Source organism: Ruditapes philippinarum, unplaced genomic scaffold (assembly GCF_026571515.1).
Source record: "Ruditapes philippinarum isolate M1 unplaced genomic scaffold, ASM2657151v2 ctg1187_1_1_1_1, whole genome shotgun sequence".
Classification (NCBI taxonomy): Eukaryota; Metazoa; Mollusca; class Bivalvia; order Venerida; family Veneridae; genus Ruditapes; species Ruditapes philippinarum.
In genome coordinates, this window is record NW_026859078.1 from 143,188 (window position 1) to 166,247 (window position 23,060).

The 23,060-nt window shown below is 32.5% G+C and overlaps 1 protein-coding gene across 1 annotated transcript; it reads left to right on the forward strand.

Annotated features, from left to right (window-relative positions):
- The first annotated feature begins 35 nt into the window (after positions 1-35).
- On the forward strand, positions 36-22,539 carry LOC132755119 (solute carrier family 35 member F6-like). The gene is made up of 13 exons (XM_060745916.1): positions 36-253; positions 1,923-1,993; positions 3,302-3,369; positions 4,321-4,385; positions 5,585-5,646; positions 6,823-6,902; positions 7,432-7,570; positions 8,852-8,946; positions 11,720-11,768; positions 12,719-12,895; positions 17,405-17,487; positions 18,022-18,064; positions 21,768-22,539. Exons 1-13 carry the CDS (start codon positions 156-158, stop codon positions 21,974-21,976), a joined length of 1,239 nt encoding a protein of 412 aa, XP_060601899.1. The 5' UTR covers positions 36-155; the 3' UTR covers positions 21,977-22,539.
- Positions 22,540-23,060: the final 521 nt, after the last annotated feature.

Below are 23,060 nucleotides of genomic sequence, written 5' to 3' on the forward strand. Positions count from 1 at the left end.
TCGCGTATCTTGCTAATATTAACTTAAAACTTGTATTAAGAACTGTTGTGAAATTTTAAAATTTGATTATTAGAGATTAAAAAATATTTTTTTATTTAGAGAAATAAAATTATAAACAACTACCTAGGTCATCTGATAGGTCACATGATTTAAAAATGGCAGCGTTCACTTGTGTGCAGATATTTTTGATGATTGGGATGCTTGTGACTGGAAGCATAAATACTCTAAGCAAAAAGGCACAAAACGATTGCTCGTTAGTTTACTTTGTTATCCAGTACTTAAATTATAAAAAAAATTAAGATAATTTACAAAAATTATGTGAAAGATTTAACAGTTTAAAATGTCTCATTACAGAAGCACTTGTATGCCAAAAAAATTCTAGTCAGTGTCTTTGTGCTTTGATTCTACAAAAGTGAAACTGCATCAAATTGTACTTAATTTACAGTTGATGTACTTATTTTATTGATCCAACTGTGATTACAAATAAACTGAAAGTGTAAGTAGAACCAGTTGTGCAGGACAAGTGACTCTGAAAATCTTTTCGATGCCTGGTTTAAGCAGTGACTGCGTATGCACAAATAAGCTCAATATTAATTAGATTACATGTGTACTTCAGAAAAGTTGTGATTATAAATAGCAACCCTACAGTCTAAGTTTTAAGTCAGAGTGCTGTGTCTGACAGAAAAGGGACCATTGTACACTTTCTAAGATGGCCCTATATATACAAATGTTATATCCTAGAGTCATTAGTTTTGACGCCCTTAAGCTGTTTAACTAATGCATTTTTTTATATTGAACTTGATCATTAAATAATATACAATATAAAGTTACTATGGCATGTTGTTTATCACTGCAAACCATTTTTATGTTTGTTAAAAATCCAAAATCAGTTAAGTTTTGTACTTAAGTAAACAGACCGTGGCGGCATCCATTGTTGTTTACAGTCATATGAAATGACGCCTTTTCATTGGGTGGTTATTTTTAAAGGATATTTCACTATAATGTAATATGAACAGCAAAAGAAGGTTTTAAATGAGCAAACCTGCAATGTAACAACATTGTGAAAACTTAAAATTATAATTTATTTCATATAAAACTATCCATTAATTAGGAATGCCACACACTCTGGCAGTGGTCTTATTAGGTGCACCTGTTTCTTTAACCTTTAATGTATTTAACATTAATCTTGATGAATAGCATCTGTATTTGGCTTAAAGGACTGAAAAATATATCTAAAATGAATGGTGTTGTAAAGATGTGTATATGTTGATTTGAAAAATGATTTTTTTAATTTCTTTTTTAAACTTTATATACAATTATTAACTCATTATGAATTTTACTCAGTATCAATTAAAAACCAATTAACGTTTTCAAACAATATAAGCTGTACACCTTATGCTACAGTGAATATTAAGGACACTTTGCAAAGTTTTGGTCACATGACACTCATTAGACATTTTAAAATGGAGGATAGAAACAGAAAAGTGCAGGTCAAGATTTTTCAAAGGCTATATTTGCAAAATTATGGCTTGCATAAACATCGATTGAATTTGCATTAGTAAAAAGATGAAAAACTACAGTACATATGATAAAGGTGTAGTCTTTTCAGTGAAATGTCTCTATCTTTTAACATGTTTTAGTTATACGTTGTAAATATATGCTTGCAGTGCAGTCAGCAAATTATGACGTCATACAAGGTCGTTTTCGTCATTTGCTAGGTCAAAAAAAAAATGGCGTCAAAATAGATGAGCGTCAAAACACATGACCCGACGATAATAAAAAAAATGCAACCTAATGGTTAAACTTGACCCTGCCCTTAAGTCAATTAAATGATGTCTATTTTCATTCAAATGGCTTTTTATTAAAACAAATGATCTATTATTAAAACATTTATCTTAAATTATCTATTTTTATTAACACAGAGCGGAAGGTTATAAATCTGACAAACACAGTTTCGATCATCCTTGGTTTCAGACATGGATAATGTTTATAGGTAAATATTTTTTCATTATTTTCACAAATCATGTGTTGTGTATATTTTGATGTTTTGAACCATGCGTTATGTGGAGCCATTTTCAGAGAGTGTTTGCTTTTGATTTGACTATTGTCCAGAGATTTGTCTTTAATTTGGATCACAGTATTGTAAGGTATCGTTAAAATTCAGTTTAAATTTGATTAAAAGCAGTATCTTAGAATTTCTTATCGAGTTATATCATTGACCGAATGAATCATTGTCTTTTAGAAATTGTGTTATAACACTTATCATGAAACCATGACTGTCCAGTTAGTAAGTTAAGTAACAATTTTTTACCCTCTACTGTAAAATCAGAAGTATTTGCTTGGTATTCAAGTTGCTTAACTTCCTAACTAAATTTTTTTGAGAAAACAAAATGTTAATTAAACATTTAAGTATTTTTTTTACTGACAGAAAGTAGAAATTCTCAAATATTTAACATTGACAATTATTTTGAAATGCTGATTTTGCAAAATTTGGATTGTCAGATTTTACTTTATATTTTCTGACACTTTAAAGTTTGAAAATTTTATTGAAAGCTGGTGTATATAGACAAACAGAAAAATTTCTTGATTCAAATTCAGTAACTGTAGTACCCTTTTAGGAAAAAAAATATCAACACATTGTCATTTTCAGCAAACTCATTCATTGATGATTTGACAAAAACTAACTCTGTTTGATAACAATTAAGTCTCTGGCTCCTGATACAGGATTCTAAATTTCAAACCCCACTTATTGTTAATCTTTATTATTTTACATAGTATTAGACATAAAGTACTGGTTAGTCTAGAAAGCCACACTAAGAGTGATTTTTATAGGCTTACTTGCACAGCTTATATCACAAAAAAACATAATTTTTAATTGTACCATTAAATTAACCATTTCTTGTATCACTTAGTGTCTTAAATATTTTTGTTGATCTTTCAATCTGGACATGGCAACTCATCCTTAATTAGGAAAAATTTCAAAATAGGCAACAGTGCAGACTATGTTCAGATGGCATGGGTGTCACGTGCAAGCTGATGTTGGTCTGCACTGGTCGCATGGGTAAGATATGTTGCTGCAAGCAACTGCTAAGAGAGTCAGAGGCATTCATTCTGTAATATTATCACATTCTTATGCTAAAGGTGATATGTAGTCTTACAAGTGTTGTTTTTCAATGTTTTTTTTTCTTGGATTATATAGTTGATATAATAATGAATTAGCATAAAAAATTTTGTAACTTTTAGTTTAATTTCTTATGTAACTTATGATTACACAAATTTATCTATTGCATTTTTATTCTAGGAGAAACACTGTGCTTGATAGGACTGTGTTTACACAGAAGAAGAGAATTGAAGGAATACAGGAAACAAGTAATGATTACAAAAAATATAATAAAATTATGAAGTTAATGGATATTTGTTTGAAGTAGTTTGACATATTGATGCAGATTTCTATATTTTAAGGCATGCAATGGTATTTACTGATTATATACATGTTAAAGCTATTAACCATTTACCACATATATACGCGAAACAACGCACTTTCGACCCCCCCCCTTTTTTAAGGTCTCAAACAGTGAAAAAATGTCCTATTTGGGCCCCAAACATAAGTTTCGTTTGAGAAATGTTGCTAAAAAAATTGAGCACTTTTTCGGCGCCCGCCCCCATCCAAAAGATACATCAGGGGGTTGCCAGAAGGGGGATGTGCCCCCTTCTGTTAGGGGGGTTTGAAGGGGGGCGGTGTCCCCCTCATCGCCAAGAAAATTTTGGACTTGTGAGAGGCTAAAAATGACCCCAGATTGATCATAATGTAACGTTTAACCAACGCTAAAAAGCCTTTGACTCTATCTCAATCCCTTGAGAAGTTGCAGCACTTTGAATAAATTTTGATGGAAAAAATCGAGGCAAAATAGTGATTTTTGGCAATTTTGAGATGCCCCTCGTTGCCATGGTAACAGGAAATTTAAGACTGAGCATGTCGTTACAAAGGCAATGGTCCAGTCAACATTTGTGCCAAGTTTGATTAGAATTGAAGCATTTTTCATAGTTTCATAGCTGTTTGAACTTGTAACAGGAGGCTTTTCAGTGAAAACGGCCATTTTTCACAATATGCTCATGGGGGAAAGGGTAAAGTTTACACAGATTTTTAAATACCTTACATGTATATTGAAAATAAGTGAAATGTAAATTTTATCATTTTTATAGCTGAATAACATAACAGATAAAACCAGTTGCAAAGATTAAGTTACCCAGTTGTTTAAGCTTTCAGGAAATTGTTCATAATTTTATTCTGTTATTGAAGTACTCCATTAACATTCCTAGGTGACAGAGAACGATGCTTTGATGGTTCAGCCACATATTGAAGTTGGGCCTCCTGTTCATGCAAAGTATGCTTTTCTTTATTTTTTAAAAGATTTTAAGTACATGTACATTTGTATTTATTTGTTTGCATTTATTTATCATATAATCATGCCTAAATATTACATAAAGACATTGATTTTAATCTAGCTTCATTGTGTATTATTTGTTATGAAGTATATTACTCTTTTTTTTTCTAGTCAAATGACACTTTTCTAGCTGTACAGTCTGTACAGTCTGTCAAAATGCAACGATCTGATCGATAACCTCAATTGGTAGAGCATCAGACAGTACAGGTCATTTGCATTGTGACTAAGGCCCACACAGTTACACATTTAAACGGATTCGTTTCGATTTTCATTCGTAAACGTTTATGATATTTTTTACAGTTTAATTGAAATGACCATATTGTCTTACAAAATATCTTAATCATTGCCTGTAATCATGGATTTTACCAATTCTAATTGATTTATTCCAAAGTAAAACACAGAAAATGGGTGTTTACAACCCTCCAAACAGCATTACCTGTGCAATAATCGCTCATGACATAATACATTTTTGGTAAAGTTGATTTTCCTTTGATTTTTCAAAAGAGAGAAATGGGGATTCACTGCTAAAAATGTGTGCCGACTCAATCATGATGAGCCCTGAACATTATTCATTTGTACAATGTACATGTACTTGTACATGTATTAAAAATAGAAAGTAAGTCATCATTTGGCGACTCGAATACAATGGTGTAGTATAGTACACTAGAAGAACCACCGTTTAAATGGTATCGTTTCGGTTCTTAACAAATTGTGTAAACGTTTACAAAAATATTTGTAAACGTGGGAGCCTTAATTGTGACTGATTATGAAAACCTTTTATATGGTCATTCACACTGTACCTCTGCTTTGGCAATCTACAAAGTTATAGCAGTAATAATGAAGGCAATCTTGTACTTGTAAACTGCTTGACAGCTTGCCCCTGGAAACAAAATGCAGCAGCTGAAACAGTCTGGGTGAATTCAAAGTGGCTTACTGCCATGATCTGCAGGGTAAACTACAAAAAACCACCGCCATCTGACCAGGTTCTATTCTGCAATACTGCTCCTTTCTGTACAATAGGCTGTATGAATAATAATAATAATAATACATGTGTTTAATACTGGACAGTGAAGGAGAAATCTTTTATGCAAAATACAAAGGTTTTTACTCGGTATTCTAAATATTTAAGTATTTTGCAGGATATTACAATGGGTAGTCATTGTACCAACTTGTTGTGATCTTGTAGGAACTTCACTAGCTGGTAAGTTTATGTAATTCTACATGTACTTTATTCAATGACTTCATGCTCTCAATATTATTTTGGAAATTTAATTGTATAGAAGATTCAGTGTTTGAAAAGGTGGTTTTACCTTTTTCATGTCTTACTTTTAGTAGAAAACTTTAATGAGCAAAAACAATTAAGCTGATTTGAGCCAAGTCACGACAAAACCGACATAGTGCATTTGTGACCAGCATGGATCCAGACCAGCCTGCGCATCCGCACAGGCTGATCAGGATCCAAGCTGTTCGCTTACAGACCCTATAACAAGTAAAGAAACTGATAGCAAACAGCATGGATCCTGATCAGACTGCGCGGATGCGCAGGCTGGTCTGGATCCATGCTGGTCAAAAACCCATTATGTTGGTTTTGTCGTGATGCAGCTCATTTGTTATCAATCAAAAGAAGAATAAGAACAATTTGTAGAAAAAATATTAAAAGAATTAGAAGAGGTTTTGGTGTGCTGGTTGATATTTTCAAAACTACTAAAGGGAATGGGTTGAAACTCACAACTCTAACATTGATTTTGACAGAATTATTGCCCTTTTTGAACTTAGAAAATTCTACATTATCCAGGCTCTTGTTTTACTATATGAGAATAGACAAGCTAAGTGTTAAAACTTAGAAATATCGAGTACACATAATTATTTGTACCATTATCACTAAAAAGTATCATCATAGGACTATTCTTTCTGGTACAATATTATTTTTTTTTTTATATACATGTATACATGTAGGTTAATTTATTAGACTATGTATATATGTTGTAACAATTATCTGCATATAACACTCATTAAGCCGCTTTTTTTTACTTTTTTGGAGTAAGAGTGATTTAAATATAGCAAACATTCAGTAGCCTTCAGTGAAGGGTCTGCTTGTAAATGCAATCTTGTCTGACTGTATACTTGTGGCAGTAGTCTTTTATTATCCATAAATATGCTGGAATCCGAAGTGATTTGCCTTTGCTACCAGTACAGAGCCACCTGTGCAGTAATACATTCTTGGCACTATTCTGGTGCTGGCTCAATTTTTGTATTGTCATAATAACAGCCCCTAATCTTTGAATGGACTCTTCCAAATTCACGGCAGGGCAAATCCATTATACAAATCAAGTACATTTAGGGCTTTATTATTTAGTTAATGTTGTTTATATTGTAGGTATTGGTTTGTTATATGTTGATGCTTCAGTGTGGCAGATGTTGAGGGGATCTATTATCATATTTGCTGGAATTCTTTCTGTATGTATAGTATTTATTTGTAATTGTTGTATGACATCTAGCTACTGTATTGTTTCTGTTTAACACCAGGGTGTGCCTTTTTTCAAAAAAGGGGTAGCTAATGAGAACTATAAAAATGTGCTTTAAAATATGTTTATTAAATACAATGCAATTATAAAAATCATTAATCATTCTTTACATTACTGGAGTGTTACTGGTAATAATTGTAATTTTTGAAGTGACATTATGACCATTCAAGGGTATTTATAAAGTGAGTGAACAGCTGAAAATCAAAATAAGTTTACATTTTGCTATAATTCTTTGCAATTTTATAATTGTCACTTTTGATGGTCATCTTACTTTTGGGTGGAAATATACATGTAGGTCCCTTGGGTCAAGTATCAATCCTAAAATTAGGACAATTAACATATTCCCACCAGTGTATAGTTTGCATTGAATTACATTTGGCTATATGCCTTGTTCTGTATATCAAGCTAAATGCATATTTTCATGTTATGCTAAATTTACATTTTCATTGAAATCATTGCAGAAAATATTTCTGAAGAGGAAATTAAAGCTCAGTCATTGGCTAGGTATGCTGATTGTGATGATTGGTCTCGTATTGGTAGGATGTTCCAGTGTTTTTAAGTCACAAAGTCATAAAACCAACAATAGCAAGGCACTGCTAGGTATGATTTAAATCCTTCAAATCAACACAGCTTCATGAAATAATTTAATTTGTGTTGAATTGTTCTTTTATTATATCTAATGATATAATTGATTATTTTTTTTGCTATATCTTTTATCATAATTGCATGTGAAAAGTCTGCCATACCTTTATAAGGTGTTATAGGGGCAATGACAGCATGTCAAGCAGGGAATTTTTTCCTTCTATAACAAGGGCCGATATAAGGCCCCTTCTCAATTAAAAATTGCACCTTTTTTTCACAAAGCGGCAGAAAAAAAAACTCACAATTTCAAAAGAGATTTCACAAAATATTGGGATTTCACAAATACATTGTTTACCCCTCCGGTAAAACTTGATTTACGTCAATTGCAATAACACATTATTAGTTTTTATCAAATTAAAAGGTTTTTACGCATGTCAACCAGGTTAATGTAGCAACTTGAAGCAGATTTTACACAGGTCAGAAATAATTATCAATCATTTCCGGTTTCAAAACGTCGCAAAATATAATATGTCATGTTTTATGACATATTGCCCTTTTTTCACAAAAATGAACAGGCCCAGGCTTCTTCACAATTTTGACAGAAAATGCCCTGTCAAGTTATGCTTTACTTACAGTCATGTCACAAATGTATGTCACCGTGTGTTTTACTGACACTCAAAGAAATGACTCTCAATGACATAATTATGCAATAATGGCATTTTATGCTATAATTGTATGATCATAATGTGCATATTACATTGTGTTATGCATGTATTTGATTTTATATTTACTTGTAAGGTTTTGCTATATATCATTATCACATAAGCCACAGGGCAGGAATGTAATAAAGCCATTTTATAAAAAACAATATTACACTACTGTTAATACAGGTCATATACAAACATAGCATTAAAACTTGATAATGTTAACGTTACACTATATATGTAGGTGCTTCAATGAAGAATGACTCTTTCAGATGTATACTGTTCTTATTTTAGACCTGTGATAAATAGAATATTATATTTGTGTATTTTCAATACAATTTATTGAATACATTGAATATGATTTTATTTAACTCCAAAAGTAGTATTAAATCTACACTCATTCTTTATCCTATATTTGTATTTCATACAGTGATATATACTTATACTTGATATTATATTTTCATATCAAATTTTGTTTTACTCTGAGATAATGCATATAAAGCCCTTTTATGTCCAAAAGAAGAAGTAGAAAGTGATTCAAATATTGGTTCTTCACACTATGGTATATAAAATGTATTTTGTTTAATTCGGGCAGGTATTTTACTGATAATGGGTAGTCAGATAGTGAGTGCCAGTCAAATGGTGATAGAAGAAGTATTTCTGAAGAAGAGGAATCTTCATCCTTTACATGTATGTCTTTTCTCCTTTCTTTAATAATGAAGTTTATATGTCAAAAGGCCATGATATGATTGTTTTAAAATTTAGGATGGTCCTCACTAGTTCTATGGTACTAAAATTTTTCCAGAATATTGTAATAATAGACAAGAACTTAAAACTTTGTTAACATGTTACATTTTCAACTTTTGCATCATGCATTTAAAGGACACGGCCATCAAACTCTTTTTCAATAATTTATGACAGTTACATCTAAGTCAATCTGCAATGGATATAGGTGGTGTTATATATGCAAATTAGCCTATGTTCGAATTGCAGCAGTATTTGTTTTTGACAGAGGTTACCAGTGGGGACTAGCATATATCTGTTTTATTATCTAGAATGTCCATTCTTTTAAGCAGTAGTGTGCAATATTTCATAAGTGATTTCTTACCTTAATTTATATTTAGGAAATAGATATCAATTCTGAGTGCATTGTTGTAGAATAATGCACGGTTTGAGTTCAAATGCGTAGTAATATAATCACGAAGGCTGATAGGCCTGAGTGATTAATTACAAAGCATTTGAACGAAAAACGTGCATTATTATACAATTATGCACAAAGAATTAATATCTATTTCCATTCTAACACGTCAAGAAAAAATATAATTATTATTATAAAGTTGGACTTTATGTTTGGTGGTTAAATTTGTTTTCGCCTCAGAGTTTCCATTAGAAACGTTCTTTAAAGGCCGTTCCAGTGGGTTAAAAAAAACAGTCGTTAAATCTACCGTGTGTAGAAACATTTTGAGAATAACGAATTTTGAAAACGTTGATAAAACTTTGTTTGTTTAATTTATTTCAGTCTATAATTTTCCAAGCGAAATACAAATTATTAAAAGTGAAATAAATGTAAAACTTAACTCGTCTGCGACATTAAAATAGCGTACTTGATTTTGATTGTTTTACACGTGCTGTTTGGCGCTACATTGTGACGTCACGTAAACAACACTTTAAAAGTCTGTACAGCGTTAAGGACTGAATTAAAGATATTGGTGTTCGGATTCATTTTCTTAGTTAGACCATTTTCTTTCATTCTAGATAGTTTTCACAACAAAATTTGACAAAAAATTGTTTTTATTTATCAGATTTTTCAAACAAAATGGCGCCCTCAATGTGAAAATACACAGGGAGATAATAAGAACGGCGAGTGCATTGTTGTAGAATAATGCACGCTTCGGGCCTTCTTTGTTTCTATAGAAAAATTTCCGATAGTGTTAGAATAAATGGTAGAGTTTGACATTACACTTTTTGACAGTAGTTTATTATTAGTCCCCTACCGGTTTACCGGAGGGGACTTTAGGTTTACCCTCCGTCCGTCCGTCCGTCCGTCCGCACTCACAGGAGAGTAATTATGTGGCTAGAGGGACAATAGGTTCTCTTTGATGTCATTCATTCCGTAATGCTTATATGTGGCTATTTTCTTTTGCGTGGCTAAAAAGAACAATAGAGAGAACAATAGAGTAGCCACATAATTACTGTCCTGTGAGAACTTCCGTCTGTCTGTCCGTCTGTCTGTCCGTCTGTCAGTCCGTCCGTCCACAAAACTGGATCCCGCGATAACTTGAAATATACTGAAAATATTTTTATGAAACTTGGTATATGGATAGATGGCAGTATGGAGATTATGCACGTCTTTTTCTTTTCTTCCTTTGTTGAAAATTCTGGTTGCTATGGCAACAAATAGGCTGAAAATATGGCAAATTTTACACATAAACTGGATCCAGTGATAACGCAAAAAGTACTGGAAATATTTTTATGAAACTTGACATATGGGTAGATGGCAGTCTTGGGATTATGCACGTCTTTTTCTTTTCTTCCTATGTTGAAAATTCTGGTTGCTTTGGCAACAAATAGGCTGAAAATATGGCAAATTTTACACATAAACTGGATCCAGTGATAAAGCAAAAAGTACTGGAAATATTTTTATGAAACTTGACATATGGGTAGATGGCAGTCTTGAATTTATGCACGTCTTTTTATTTTCTTCCTATGTTGAGAATTCTGGTTGCTATGGCAACACATAGGCTGAAATTATGGCAAATTTTACACATAAACTGGATCCAGTGATAAAGCAAAAAGTACTGGAAATATTTTTATGAAACTTGACATAATTATGGGTAGATGGCAGTCTTGAGATTATGCAAGTCTTTTTATTTTCTTCCTATGTTGAGAATTCTGGTTGCTATGGCAACACATAGACTGAAAATATGGCAAATTTTACACATAAACTGAATCCAGTGATAACTCAAAAAGTACTGGAAATATTTTTATGAAACTTAACATATGGGTAGATAGCAGTCTTGAGATTATGCATGTCTTATCTGTTCTTCCTATTTTGAAAAAATATCAGTTGCCTTGGCAACAAATAGGCTTAAAACATGGCAAATATAACAATATTTGTGATTAGTCAAAAAGAGCTGAAAATTTTTATGAAATTGCATCTTTAATTCAAGAGTTATCTCCTCTTTAAGAATTTTGCTTTTAAAATGTTATATTTTGGTAACAGGGATGTTTCAAATATTAACTTTAGAGTGTCCTTCAGTCCGTCTGTCTGTCTGTTCATAAAAACTGTTTCCTGTGATCACTTTTAAAGAACTTTTCCAACAAGTTTACTTAAAATAGAGAAAATTGAAACATTAGTGAATGGCCAATGGCCCTTCAGAATGTTGATTGGGTTCTAATCGGTAGGGGACTTATGGATTGCTTGCAATACTATGATAATTGCTTGTTTTTCATTGTGTTATAGGTTGTTGGGCTAGAGGGTACTTACGGATTTCTTCTCATGTCATTTGTAAGTTAATTTTGTTTTGTAAATTTGAGTATAATATATTATGAATAAATCCTTATTATATTATCTTACATGACTCGGAGTTCAGATGGGTATTAATATAACTAAAACAATGGGTATTAATATAACTAAAACTAACTGTGTGCCTGCTTTGGGGTGGGGTTTCATTTCAGAGTGAAAATATCCAGGTAATATGGCAACTTTTGAGGAAGACCTTTGAGTCACAAACCTTTCATAGGCTTCCTGTACTTTCCTTGAATACTTTCCTTGAACGCTTCCTTACATTACAGATTTAGAGATATGTCGGACTAGTAATCTTATGATTGCTAGCTGCATGGGTTCAAATCCCATCAGGGGCAAGTTGTTGTTTCCTTGAGCATGAAACTTTACACTCATTGCTCAGTACAGGTTGGTTCCAGGAATGGAGTGGAAAGTGTGTCTATAAGCTTATAGCTTCCTAAACAATTGAACTAAAATAATTTCTTTATAAACAAAGGTTTTTAAGGAATAGATAATTTCATTTACTTAAATATGTAGAACAAATGAAAAGTTTTACTTGATTTACTCACTCACCCAAATACCTTAGTTAAGAGAGAGCTAGGTAAAAGAGGGATGTTGATCCGTTTTAGATCTAAGGGTATATCATATGTTTTTTTCTGTGAAGATCTGGTAATGTAAATATGTCTTATACAAATCAACATCTATTGCTGAGATTTCAAGTGATTCTATACTAGAAATAGTCAATTATGTGTACAAAAAGAGAATAGAATTCTCACAGAGTACTTGAATACCATTCTAAAACTTTTAGAAAATTTAGGTTTAATGTAACACCTTTTAATCAGTATGTTTTGATGTTGATGTGTTTTATCTAGTTTTTAAACTGCCTTTTGGCATATAACTCTCTTACATTTTAGTAGATAAAAATAAAAAAAATCATGCTTCAATGTCTACAAGCAGTGCTACCTGCTATGTATTTTATACCAAAAGATGGCGCTGGTGATAGTTATGAGAACAGTGTGGATGCCTTGTATCAGATATACAACAGTCCAAGACTTCTTGTGTTCTGTCTCCTCTATCTAGGATCTATTGCATTTTATAATTATTTTGGGCTAGCTGTTACAAGATCATTAACAGGTATTGTATTTGTTAACCCTTAAATCGGCATGTCTCCAGATCCATGCTAATGTTCATAAAAACTTAAAACAAAATGTATTTAAATGTAAAATATAGTGACATGAACAAAATTGTGACATGAACAATGAAAATTATTTACACATTGCTAAACAATACAAAAATGTACTTGCAATCCACTTAAATAAACAAAATGAGGTCAAGGAAAGCAAAAAATAGCCCTTACTGTGTTTGTAACACAGTAGAAATATGGTGATAAATACTGCAAAATCAGTTTGTAATCACACATAACATGTAAATAATTTAGTCTTTTTTACATTTCTTAAAATTTCTTTTCTATAAGATGGTTCGATGATGAATGTTTAATGCTTGAAACTGAATATAAAAACACACTAGTTTTATTTAATAACTGCAAGTCTGATTATGAAAGAGTGCAGTTGTGCGTCACAAGGAAGCGTTTCAAATATATTTCACGCAAAAAGAAACGTGCACATAAGATAAGAAATCAAGGGAATTGACCGATCTAAAAAATAAAAAGCCTCGTGACTTCTGGAAACATTTTAAGGCAAAATATAATAATTCAAATGGTAATATATCGCCGGATGAGTTTAAGACATATTTCTCTGAAATATTTAGTGATATTAGGACAACTTCCATTGATAATGTTGAAACTTTCAATGAAACGTCTGATTTTAATGTGAATGATTCAACATTCAGTGAACTTAATTGCCCTATATCGCTACAAGAGGTTATCACAGCAGTAAAAAGTCTTAAGCGCAACAAATCATCGTGTCCTAGAGATCACTTAATTAACGAATATTTAATAGAAACAATTGATATACTTGGTAGCCATATTACTGATTTATTCAACAAAGTGTTAAATTCTGGACAATTCCCAGAATCCTGGTCTCAAGGATTTATAGTGCCTATCTTTGAAAAGGGGGATAAAAATTTGCCATATAATTATCATGGGATCACTTTATTAAGCAATCTCTGAAAATTATATACAAGTATACTGACAGGTAGAGTTGAAAAATGGTTCGAAAAAACAATTTTGTTTCAGATGCTCAGTTTGGTTTTAGAAAGGGTAGGAATACGGTTGATGCGGCCTTTGTATTACATAACTTAATAGAACACGTTTTATCACAAAAGTTGAGACTGCCCTGCGCATTCATTGATCTGCAGAAAGCTTTCGACTCTGTCTACCGCAATGCACTGTGGTTCAAACTTTTCAATATGGGCATCGATGGCAAAATTCTGCAAACATTTAGGGCAATGTATGCTGTAGTAAAATCGTGCGTTAAATGTTGTAATAAATACTCAGACTTCTTCGAAATATCAATCTGTATAAGACAAGGTCTTAATAATTCTCCTGCATTGTTCGCGTTATTTCTAGAGGATTTAGAACTATTTTTGCAAGATACGAACACGTCTGGTTTAACAATGTATGATATTTGTGTAATATTACTAATGTTTGCAGACGATATGGTTTTAATTGGTAATTCTGTGCAGGACTTACAGACTAGTTTAAACAAATTATATGATTATTGCAATTACTGGGGACTTCAAGTTAATATAGAAAAACCAAAGTTGTAGTGTTCCGTAAAAGGGGTCCTGTTAAGCAAGAAGAGCACTGGTATTATAACAACCAACCTCTTGAGGTAGTAAATGATTTTAATTACTTGGGGGTCGTGTTTAATTATACCGGCTCATTCGTTTTGCATAATCAGTACGTTATTGGAAAGGCGCTTAAAGCTTCAAACATACTTTTAACCAATATCAATAAATATGAATTAAAACCATCGTTATCTATGAAACTTTTTGATGCATTTGTCGGTTCGATCCTAAACTATGCCTGTCCGATTTGGGGTTTCTCAAAAACAAAGGAAATAGAACACAGGCACTTGAGGTTTTGCAAGTCAATCTTGGGAGTCAAACAAATTACTAGTAATGCAGCCGTATATGGGGAACTAGCGCGGTATCTGCTGCATATTACAAGATAATATCAGATAATTATGTCTCCCCCACCTCGGGGGGAGACATATTGTTTTTGCCCTGTCCGTCAGTCCGTCCGTCCGTCAGTCCGTCCGTCCATTCTTCGTTTCCGGACGATAACTAGAGTTCCTTTTGACCTACAGCTCTCAAACTTCATAGGATGAATGGTCTTATTGAGCAGATGATCCCTATTGTTTTTGGGGTCAGTAGTTCAAAGGTCAAGGTCACAGTGACCGTTGGTCAATTTCTCGTTTCCGGATGATAACTAGAGTTCCTTTTGACCTACAGCCCTCAAACTTCATAGGATGATTGGTCTTATAGAGCTGATGATCCCTATTGTTTTTGGGGTCAGTAGGTCAAAGGTCAAGGTCACACTGACCGTTGGTCAATTTCTCGTTTCCGGATGATAACTAGAGTTCCTTTAGACCTACAGACCTCAAACTTCATAGGATGATTGGTCTTATTGAGCAGATGATCCCTATTGTTTTTGGGGTCAGTAGTTCAAAGGTCAAGGTCACAGTGACCGTTGGTCAATTTCTCATTTCAATAGTGTAAAAAAATCTGACAATATGAACGTTTGTTTCAAGTATCATCAAAATCCTTTAAAGGTTTGAAGAATTATGGAGCAGACACAATTTCATTTAATTTCATTTGTGAAACTATATATGATATGACCATCAAGTGCAATTTCGTTTGACGCCCGCCTGCCATACGCTGATTGAATAACCAGGATTTTCAAAATTGAATACCTGGTTAAAAACAAACAGTTTAGGAAGCATCTTCTCATACAACCTTAACAATAGAAACCATCCATAGACAGCCTTCATTGAAGTGACTACCGGGTATTTACATTATCTTATCTCCATTTCTATTCCTGTTTCCATTCACAGTTATTCTCAGCAGTGGGGGAGACATGCGCTTTTTTACAAAAGCATCCTCTAGTTAAGTATTGGTTACAAATTCTAACGACGGATAACATTATAATTAAACGCGTATATGATGAATCGTTGAAAAGATGCCTAAATAGTAATACAGTAAGTTGGGCCGGCAGAGTCAAGATATTACTCAATCAGTATGGGTTTTCTGACGTTTGGGAAAATCAAGATAACGTAGATGCCAAAGTCTTCCAACCTTTATTTAGACAACGACTATTTGACTGTTACGTACAGAGCTGGCGAGCTGATTTGCAAGCAAATAATGTTCTGAAAACTTTATATGTATACCTTAAAGATAAGTCGTCACAAGTGACTATCTTAACATAATAAGCTCTAAGTATTTACGTCAGTCTTTGACAAGAATACGCGTATCGGCACATAGGCTGGGCATTGAAACTGGTAGGCACGGTCGAAATTGCATAGTACGATCCGAGCGAGTTTGTCAGCTTTGTGATTCTCAAGAAATTGAGGATGAATACCACTTCACTATAATTTGCAAAGCCTATGAAACCTTGCATCATAAATACATTAAACAATATTTTTACAGGCGCCCAAATATGCACAAATTCGTACTATTAGTATCTGCTAAAAATAAAGTTATCAACAGAAACCTGGCGAAATATATTTACCAAGCGAGTCATATTCGCAAAGAGCTGCTTTATACAATACAGTTATAATGCAGTTTAATTTTAAACTCATCAACTTATTAAACATATTTCTGTGGTTGATGCTCCAATAGTACTTTCCTATAGATTGTTGTCTTTTTCTCAATAAACACCAAAAGTCATATTTTTATGGCATACACATGCATAATGTCTACTCTACTTAAACATGTATAACTATTGATTGAAACAGATGCTGAGGACATGTCTATATTATCAACGACTATATGATCTTCCATTCGTTCTCCAATAGTACTTTTTATAAATTGTTTTTCTTTACTGCTAAAGAATAATATTTGAGGTAATCAGTTTAAAAAAAAAATTACTTCTAGAACAGGTGTTAATTTTATTCAAACATGTATGATTGTTCAATTGATAGAAGTATTTGTTCACTTTACTTAAGTTTATATTCAAATTTGATTTTTCTTTTTCTAAGATGAATACTTAAGTATATATTTTCTAAGGTAATGTCTTAAGAACATGCACATACTTATTTAGTCTTTAATAGATATAAACTTTACTTAAACATTATTGATTGCTGATACAGAATGTTAACATTGTCAATCATAGTGACCATATGTCATGTATTTTGTAAATGTATATTGTACAATGATGTACCATAATTATGTTGTGTACAAGTTGAAAATAAAATCATTCTTCTTCTTCTTCTATAAAACTTGTCAGAATCAATGCAAAAGTAAAGGCTATAAATAATATAAATTTTAGACAGTGTTATCTTAACACAACTTAACAACTTGTAAAATATCTGTTTTATTTAAATCTTGATTTTCATGTATTTTCATAATGCTTTTACAATTTTCTTTCTTTTTCATAATAATTTTCACATTTTCTTTTTTTGTCTTTTCTTTGTTTTGTGACTTATCTTTTTTCTACTATACATGTACACTTTGTGTCTACAGCTGTACATCGGACATTGATAGATGCATGTAGAACTATGATGGTGTGGGGAGTGGATCTCATTATATACTATGCTTTTGATAAGGTATTTTTATCTTAACAATATGTCCTGTTTTGTCATGCCATGAATGCTATAGTCATAATAATTTGACAGCTGATATTAACCTCATGAAGCAAAAGCCAGTGGAAGAACAATAGCTCTATTTAATTGTAGATTCTTTTGAAAATGTGAATTTACCATGTGACTATAATTGTGTAAATTTTACAATTAAAACATTTTAATTTGATAAATTAGTTATATAGAGTTGGTTTTTGAAATATCATTCAGTTGGCATCCGATTATTTAATAAAAATCTATCTTGATCAAGTGGTTAAGATTTCTATCTTTCATAAAGATCAAGGAAGCAAACAAATGAACAAAATCTCTTTTCATCCCATATGAAATATGTCAGATATACCTGTCCATATTGCATGTCAATTCTACTGATCATTTCATCATACTCAGTGCTCTCCCTTTCAATATCTAAACTCACAGAAATAAAACATTTTAATTGTAAAAGAATTATGTTATCGTTGAAAATAAATTGAGTATAATAAATTTGAAAAAATTCTGTTACAGAACTTTGGAGAACCGTTTGACTCCACATTTGGAATACTGCAAAGTAAGTTGCAAGCTTTCTTTACTCAATATCATTACCTTTTGCATGTCTGCACAGGACTGCTGTTTAGTGTTACTAGATGACAGTGTTGGCTGGTTAGTTTAAGTACTTTGATATTGAAAGGACTTAGTATTTATGGGCTGTTCCAAATTGAAAACACTGGGCTTGTAGTAGAGGAAGTTAAAAAGCTCTTAATTCTGTGTAATCTTTATATGACATGATACTTTACTCAAATTCCCAGGCATAGAAGTTTTTTTACACACATTGAATTTGTGTCAAGTTACATATATTTTGTTAAGAATAGCAAATTGTTTGGTCACCAAACATAAAAGAAATGACATTGTTGCTGGCATGGTTTGATACGGGGCTAGTACAAATTTGGAATAACTGATGATTCAATAATCAGACATGGCAAATACATGAAATACAAAGATAAACATGGAAAATACAAAACAAACTTTATTTATACAGTTTTGGTAATTAGAGGATATCGAATGTATGTAGGTTTAATACTGAATTTATTGGACAAGTTAAATAAAATTATATTATTAGAGCCTCTGGCAAGCATGATATTTTTTTTGTAAGTTCAATAAAATCAGTAATAGACCTACATGAATATAGTATTCTATTTATCACATACCCAAAATAAAGACTGTTTAAAGTGCAAAAAAAATATTTTTCATTGACAGGCCTTAAGTGTAGCACTAACATAAAGCAAGTCTTTACACTATGTTTGTGTAATGCAAATGATGTCACATTAAAGACATTTTCCGGAGTTTTCATATAGACATATAGGCAAAATTAAAACTGTTCAGTAGTATTTCTTTAAACTTGGCATGTTATTAGAATATGATAACAGAAACATTTCAAACGGAACAAATTTGGGGTCACTGTTGTCATTTTCAAGTTATTTGCCCTTGAATTGGACTTTTTAGTCCTCTACCGGTTTACCGGAGGGGACTATAGGTTTACCCTCCGTCCGTCTGTCTGTCCGAGCAAACATTTGATTATTATGAGCTTCATTCCGTAGTTAAATAAAGAACAAAAACTCATAAAATTCAAATTAAGAGCTATTTTTTTGTTTTTATGAGCTTATTTTGCTTATGGACGTTGGTCCAGGTGGTGTTTATGAGCTGATTTGCCTCATAAACATCAAAAGTTGGTCTGTCCGTCCGTCTGTCCGTCCGTCTGCACTACCGAATAAGGATAGGGGGCCATCTAACTGTAAACAGAACAAAAGAGAACAATAGAGTTCATTCCGTAACAATAGAGTAAGGGGCAATTGGCCCTCTATTAAACAATAGAAAATAACAAAAGAAATGGCCCCTTATTCCATTTCGGCCGGAAGTCCGTCCGTCCACAAAACTGGATCCCGCGATAACTTGAAAAGTACTGAAAATATTTTTATGAAACTTGACATATGGGTAGATTGCAGTCTTGAGATTATGCACGTCTTTTTAGCTCACCTGTCACAAAGTGACAGGGTGAGCTTTTGTGATTGCTTTTCGTCCGGCGTCCGTCCGTCGTCCGTCCGTAAACTTTTGCTTTAAATGACATCTCCTCATAAACCACTAAGTCATTTTCATCCAAACTTCACAGGAATGTTCCTTTGGTGGTCACCTTTAAAAATTGTTCAAAGAATTTAATTCCATGCAGAACTCTGGTTGCCATGGCAACAGAAAGAAAAATCTTTAAATATCTTCTTTTAAACAACCCTAAGAGCTAGAGCTTAGATATTTGGCATGAAACATCTTCTAATGAGTGTCTACCAAGTTTGTTCAAATAAAAGCCCTGGGGTCAAAATTGGCCCCGCCCCAGGGGGTCATTGATTTTCCCTATATGCATATAGTAAAAACTTAAAAAATCTCCTTTTAAAGAACCCAAAGAGCTAGAGCTTAGATATATGGCATGAAACATCTTCTAGTGAGTGTCTACCAAGATTGTTCAAATAAAAGCCCTGGGGTCAAAATTGGCCCCGCCCATGTGGGTCATTGATTTTCCCTATATGCATATAGTAAAAACTTAAAAAATCTTCTTTTAAAGAACCCAAAGAGCTAGAGCTAAGATATTTAGCATGAAACATCTTCTAATGAGTGTCTACCAAGTTTGTTCAAATAAAAGCCCTGGGGTCAAAATTGGCCCCGCCCCAGGGGGTCATTGATTTCCCTATATGCATATAGTAAAAATTTAAAAATCTTCTTTTAAAGAACTCATGGAGCTAGAGCTAAGATATTTAGCATGAAACATGTTCTAATGGGTGTCTACCAAGTTTGTTCAAATAAAAGCCCTGGGGTCAAAATTGGCCCCGCCCCGGGGGTCATTGATTTCCCTTATATATGTGTATAGCAAAAACTTAAAAAGTATTCTTTGAAAAAATCTTAATAGCTAGAGTTAAGATATTAAGCATGAAACATCTTCTAGTGAGTGTCTACAAAGTTTGTTCAAATAAAAACCCTGGGGTCAAAATTGGCCCTGCCCCAGGGGGGTCATTGATTTTCCTTATATGTGTATAGGAAAAACTTAAAAAACATCTTTGAAAAAACCCAAATAGCTAGAGTTTAGATATTAAGCATGAAACATGTTCTAGTAAGTGTCTACAAAGTTTGTTCAAATAAAAGCCCTGGGGTCAAAACTGGCCCCGCCCCAGGGGTGTCATTGTTTTTAACTATATGTGTATAGTAAAAACTTAAAAAATCTTCTTTAAAAAAACACAATGAGCTACAGCTTAGATGTTTAGCATGAAACATCTTCTTATGGGTGTCTACCAAGTTTGTTCAAATAAAAGCCCTTGGTTAAAATTGGCCCTGCCAGGGGTAGGGGAGGGCAGATCATTGTTTTTCATTATAAGTGTGTACATCATGAAACGTCTTCTTATAGGTGTCTTCCAAGTTTGTTCAAATAAAAGCCCTGGGGTTTAAACTGGCCCCGCTCCGGGGGCCTACATACAGGTGAGCGACCTTAGGGCCATCATGGCCCTCTTGTTCTTTTCTTCCTATGTTGAAAATTCTGGTTGCTATGGCAACACATAGACTGAAAATATGGCAAATTTTACACATAAACTGAATCCAGTGATAACTCAAAAAGTACTGGAAATATTTTTATGAAACTTGACATTTGGGTAGATGGCAGTCTTGAGATTATGCATGTCTTATCTGTTTTTCCTATTTTGAAAAAATATCAGTTGCCTTGGCAACAAATAGGCTTAAAACATGGCAAATATAACAATATTTGTGATTTAGTCAAAAAGAGCTGAAAATTTTTATGAAATTGCATCTTTAATTCAAGAGTTATCTCCTCTTTAAGAATTTTGCTTTTAAAATGTTATATTTTGGTAACAGGGATGTTTCAAATATTAACTTTAGAGTGTCCTTCAGTCCGTCTGTCTGTCTGTTCATAAAAACTGTTTCCTGTGAATACTTTTAAAGAACTTTTCCAACAAATTTACTTAAAATAGAGAAAAATTGAAACATTAGTGAATGGCCCTTCAGAATGTTGATGGGGTTCTAACCGGTAGGGGACTTATGGATTGCTTGCAATACTATGATAATTGCTTGTTCTACTTGTTATAGAGTTTGTAAGCGAACAGCATGGATCCTGATCAGACTGCACGGATGCGCAGGCTGGTCTGGATCAATGCTGGTCGCAAGCCCATTATGTTGGTTTTGTCATGACGTGGCTCATATGTTAATGTCTTGCAATTTTTCAGTTGATGGTTTTCTGTTTCTTATGATCGGAACTGCCATGTATAACCAACTTATAGACCTGAGAAATTTTGTGCCATGCTGTACGTTCCAGTCCAAGGAAATGAAGGATGTCCAACATGACTCTAGTTACCATGGCAATATACAAGATGTTAGTTACAGTGAAGACGAGAGTGACAATGAAAATACAAAATTATTGAAAGGGAAGAGATAAGTTTTTAGGAAAGAGATAAGTCTTTAGGAAAGAGATAAGTCTTTAGGAAAGAGATAAGTCTTTGAAAATCGAGTAGAAATTTTAGAGAGAGTATCTGTTATTTAGAAACGTTTCACAAACTAATTTTATTTTTATTCGTTGGTTTGAAATAATGTTTTAAAATGAATGATATGAAATTAATTTATTTGAGATAATATTTTGAAAAAGGTTGTATAATAGTTTGTAGTCCAACATGAAAACAAATCTTTTTTTAATGGATTTTTTTTGACAAACTTTTGGCAATGCAAAATTAGATGTTTTGTTTGAATAAAGAAATTATAACAAAAGTTATAAAACAATTAAAGGATTGTACAAATTTTATTGACTTTAGAAAATAGTCATTGTATGTTGCTTGGCAGATTTTATATGTATTAAATGATGATGTGCAATAAAAATAGATTTAGTTCAGGACTTGTTTAATGATGAATATAAACTTCCTTAACACTTATTTGTAGATATTAATATAAAAGAAATTTGATAAATCTTGGTAATAAATGGAAACTGAAATTTCAATGCTGTTCTGTTTACAAAAAATTTACAAAACTATGAAGAAGTGGTGTTTATGACGAAAATTTTAAAACGTTAATACAGCGATCTTTATTGTGATATTTTCTTTTATAATTTTTTAGTATTGTTAAAAATATTGTTTTATTTTAAACTTGTAATCAGATTTGTTGCAATGGTTTGTTTCTTTGGAATATTGATATTGTAACACAAATGTTTTGAGTTTATGTAAGGTTACACTGTCTTAAAGTACATGCATTTTTGTAACATTTTTGTGTCAAAGAATCTAACATATAACTATCAATTTTTGACAAAGTCACATTTACAAAAGCAAATTTTTAATAATTGTTTTCTTATAGTCTAAAAGCAGCACGCCTCAAGATTCATGATAATTTTCATGAAAATTTTGGAAATGTATGTGAACGGTAATATTGTGAAGTAACCAAAAGGAAGCAATTTACATATTATCAATGGCACTTACAAGCCACATGTCAAAATATGCAAAAATAGCCTTTACTGCAATAGTAACGCAGAAGAAATA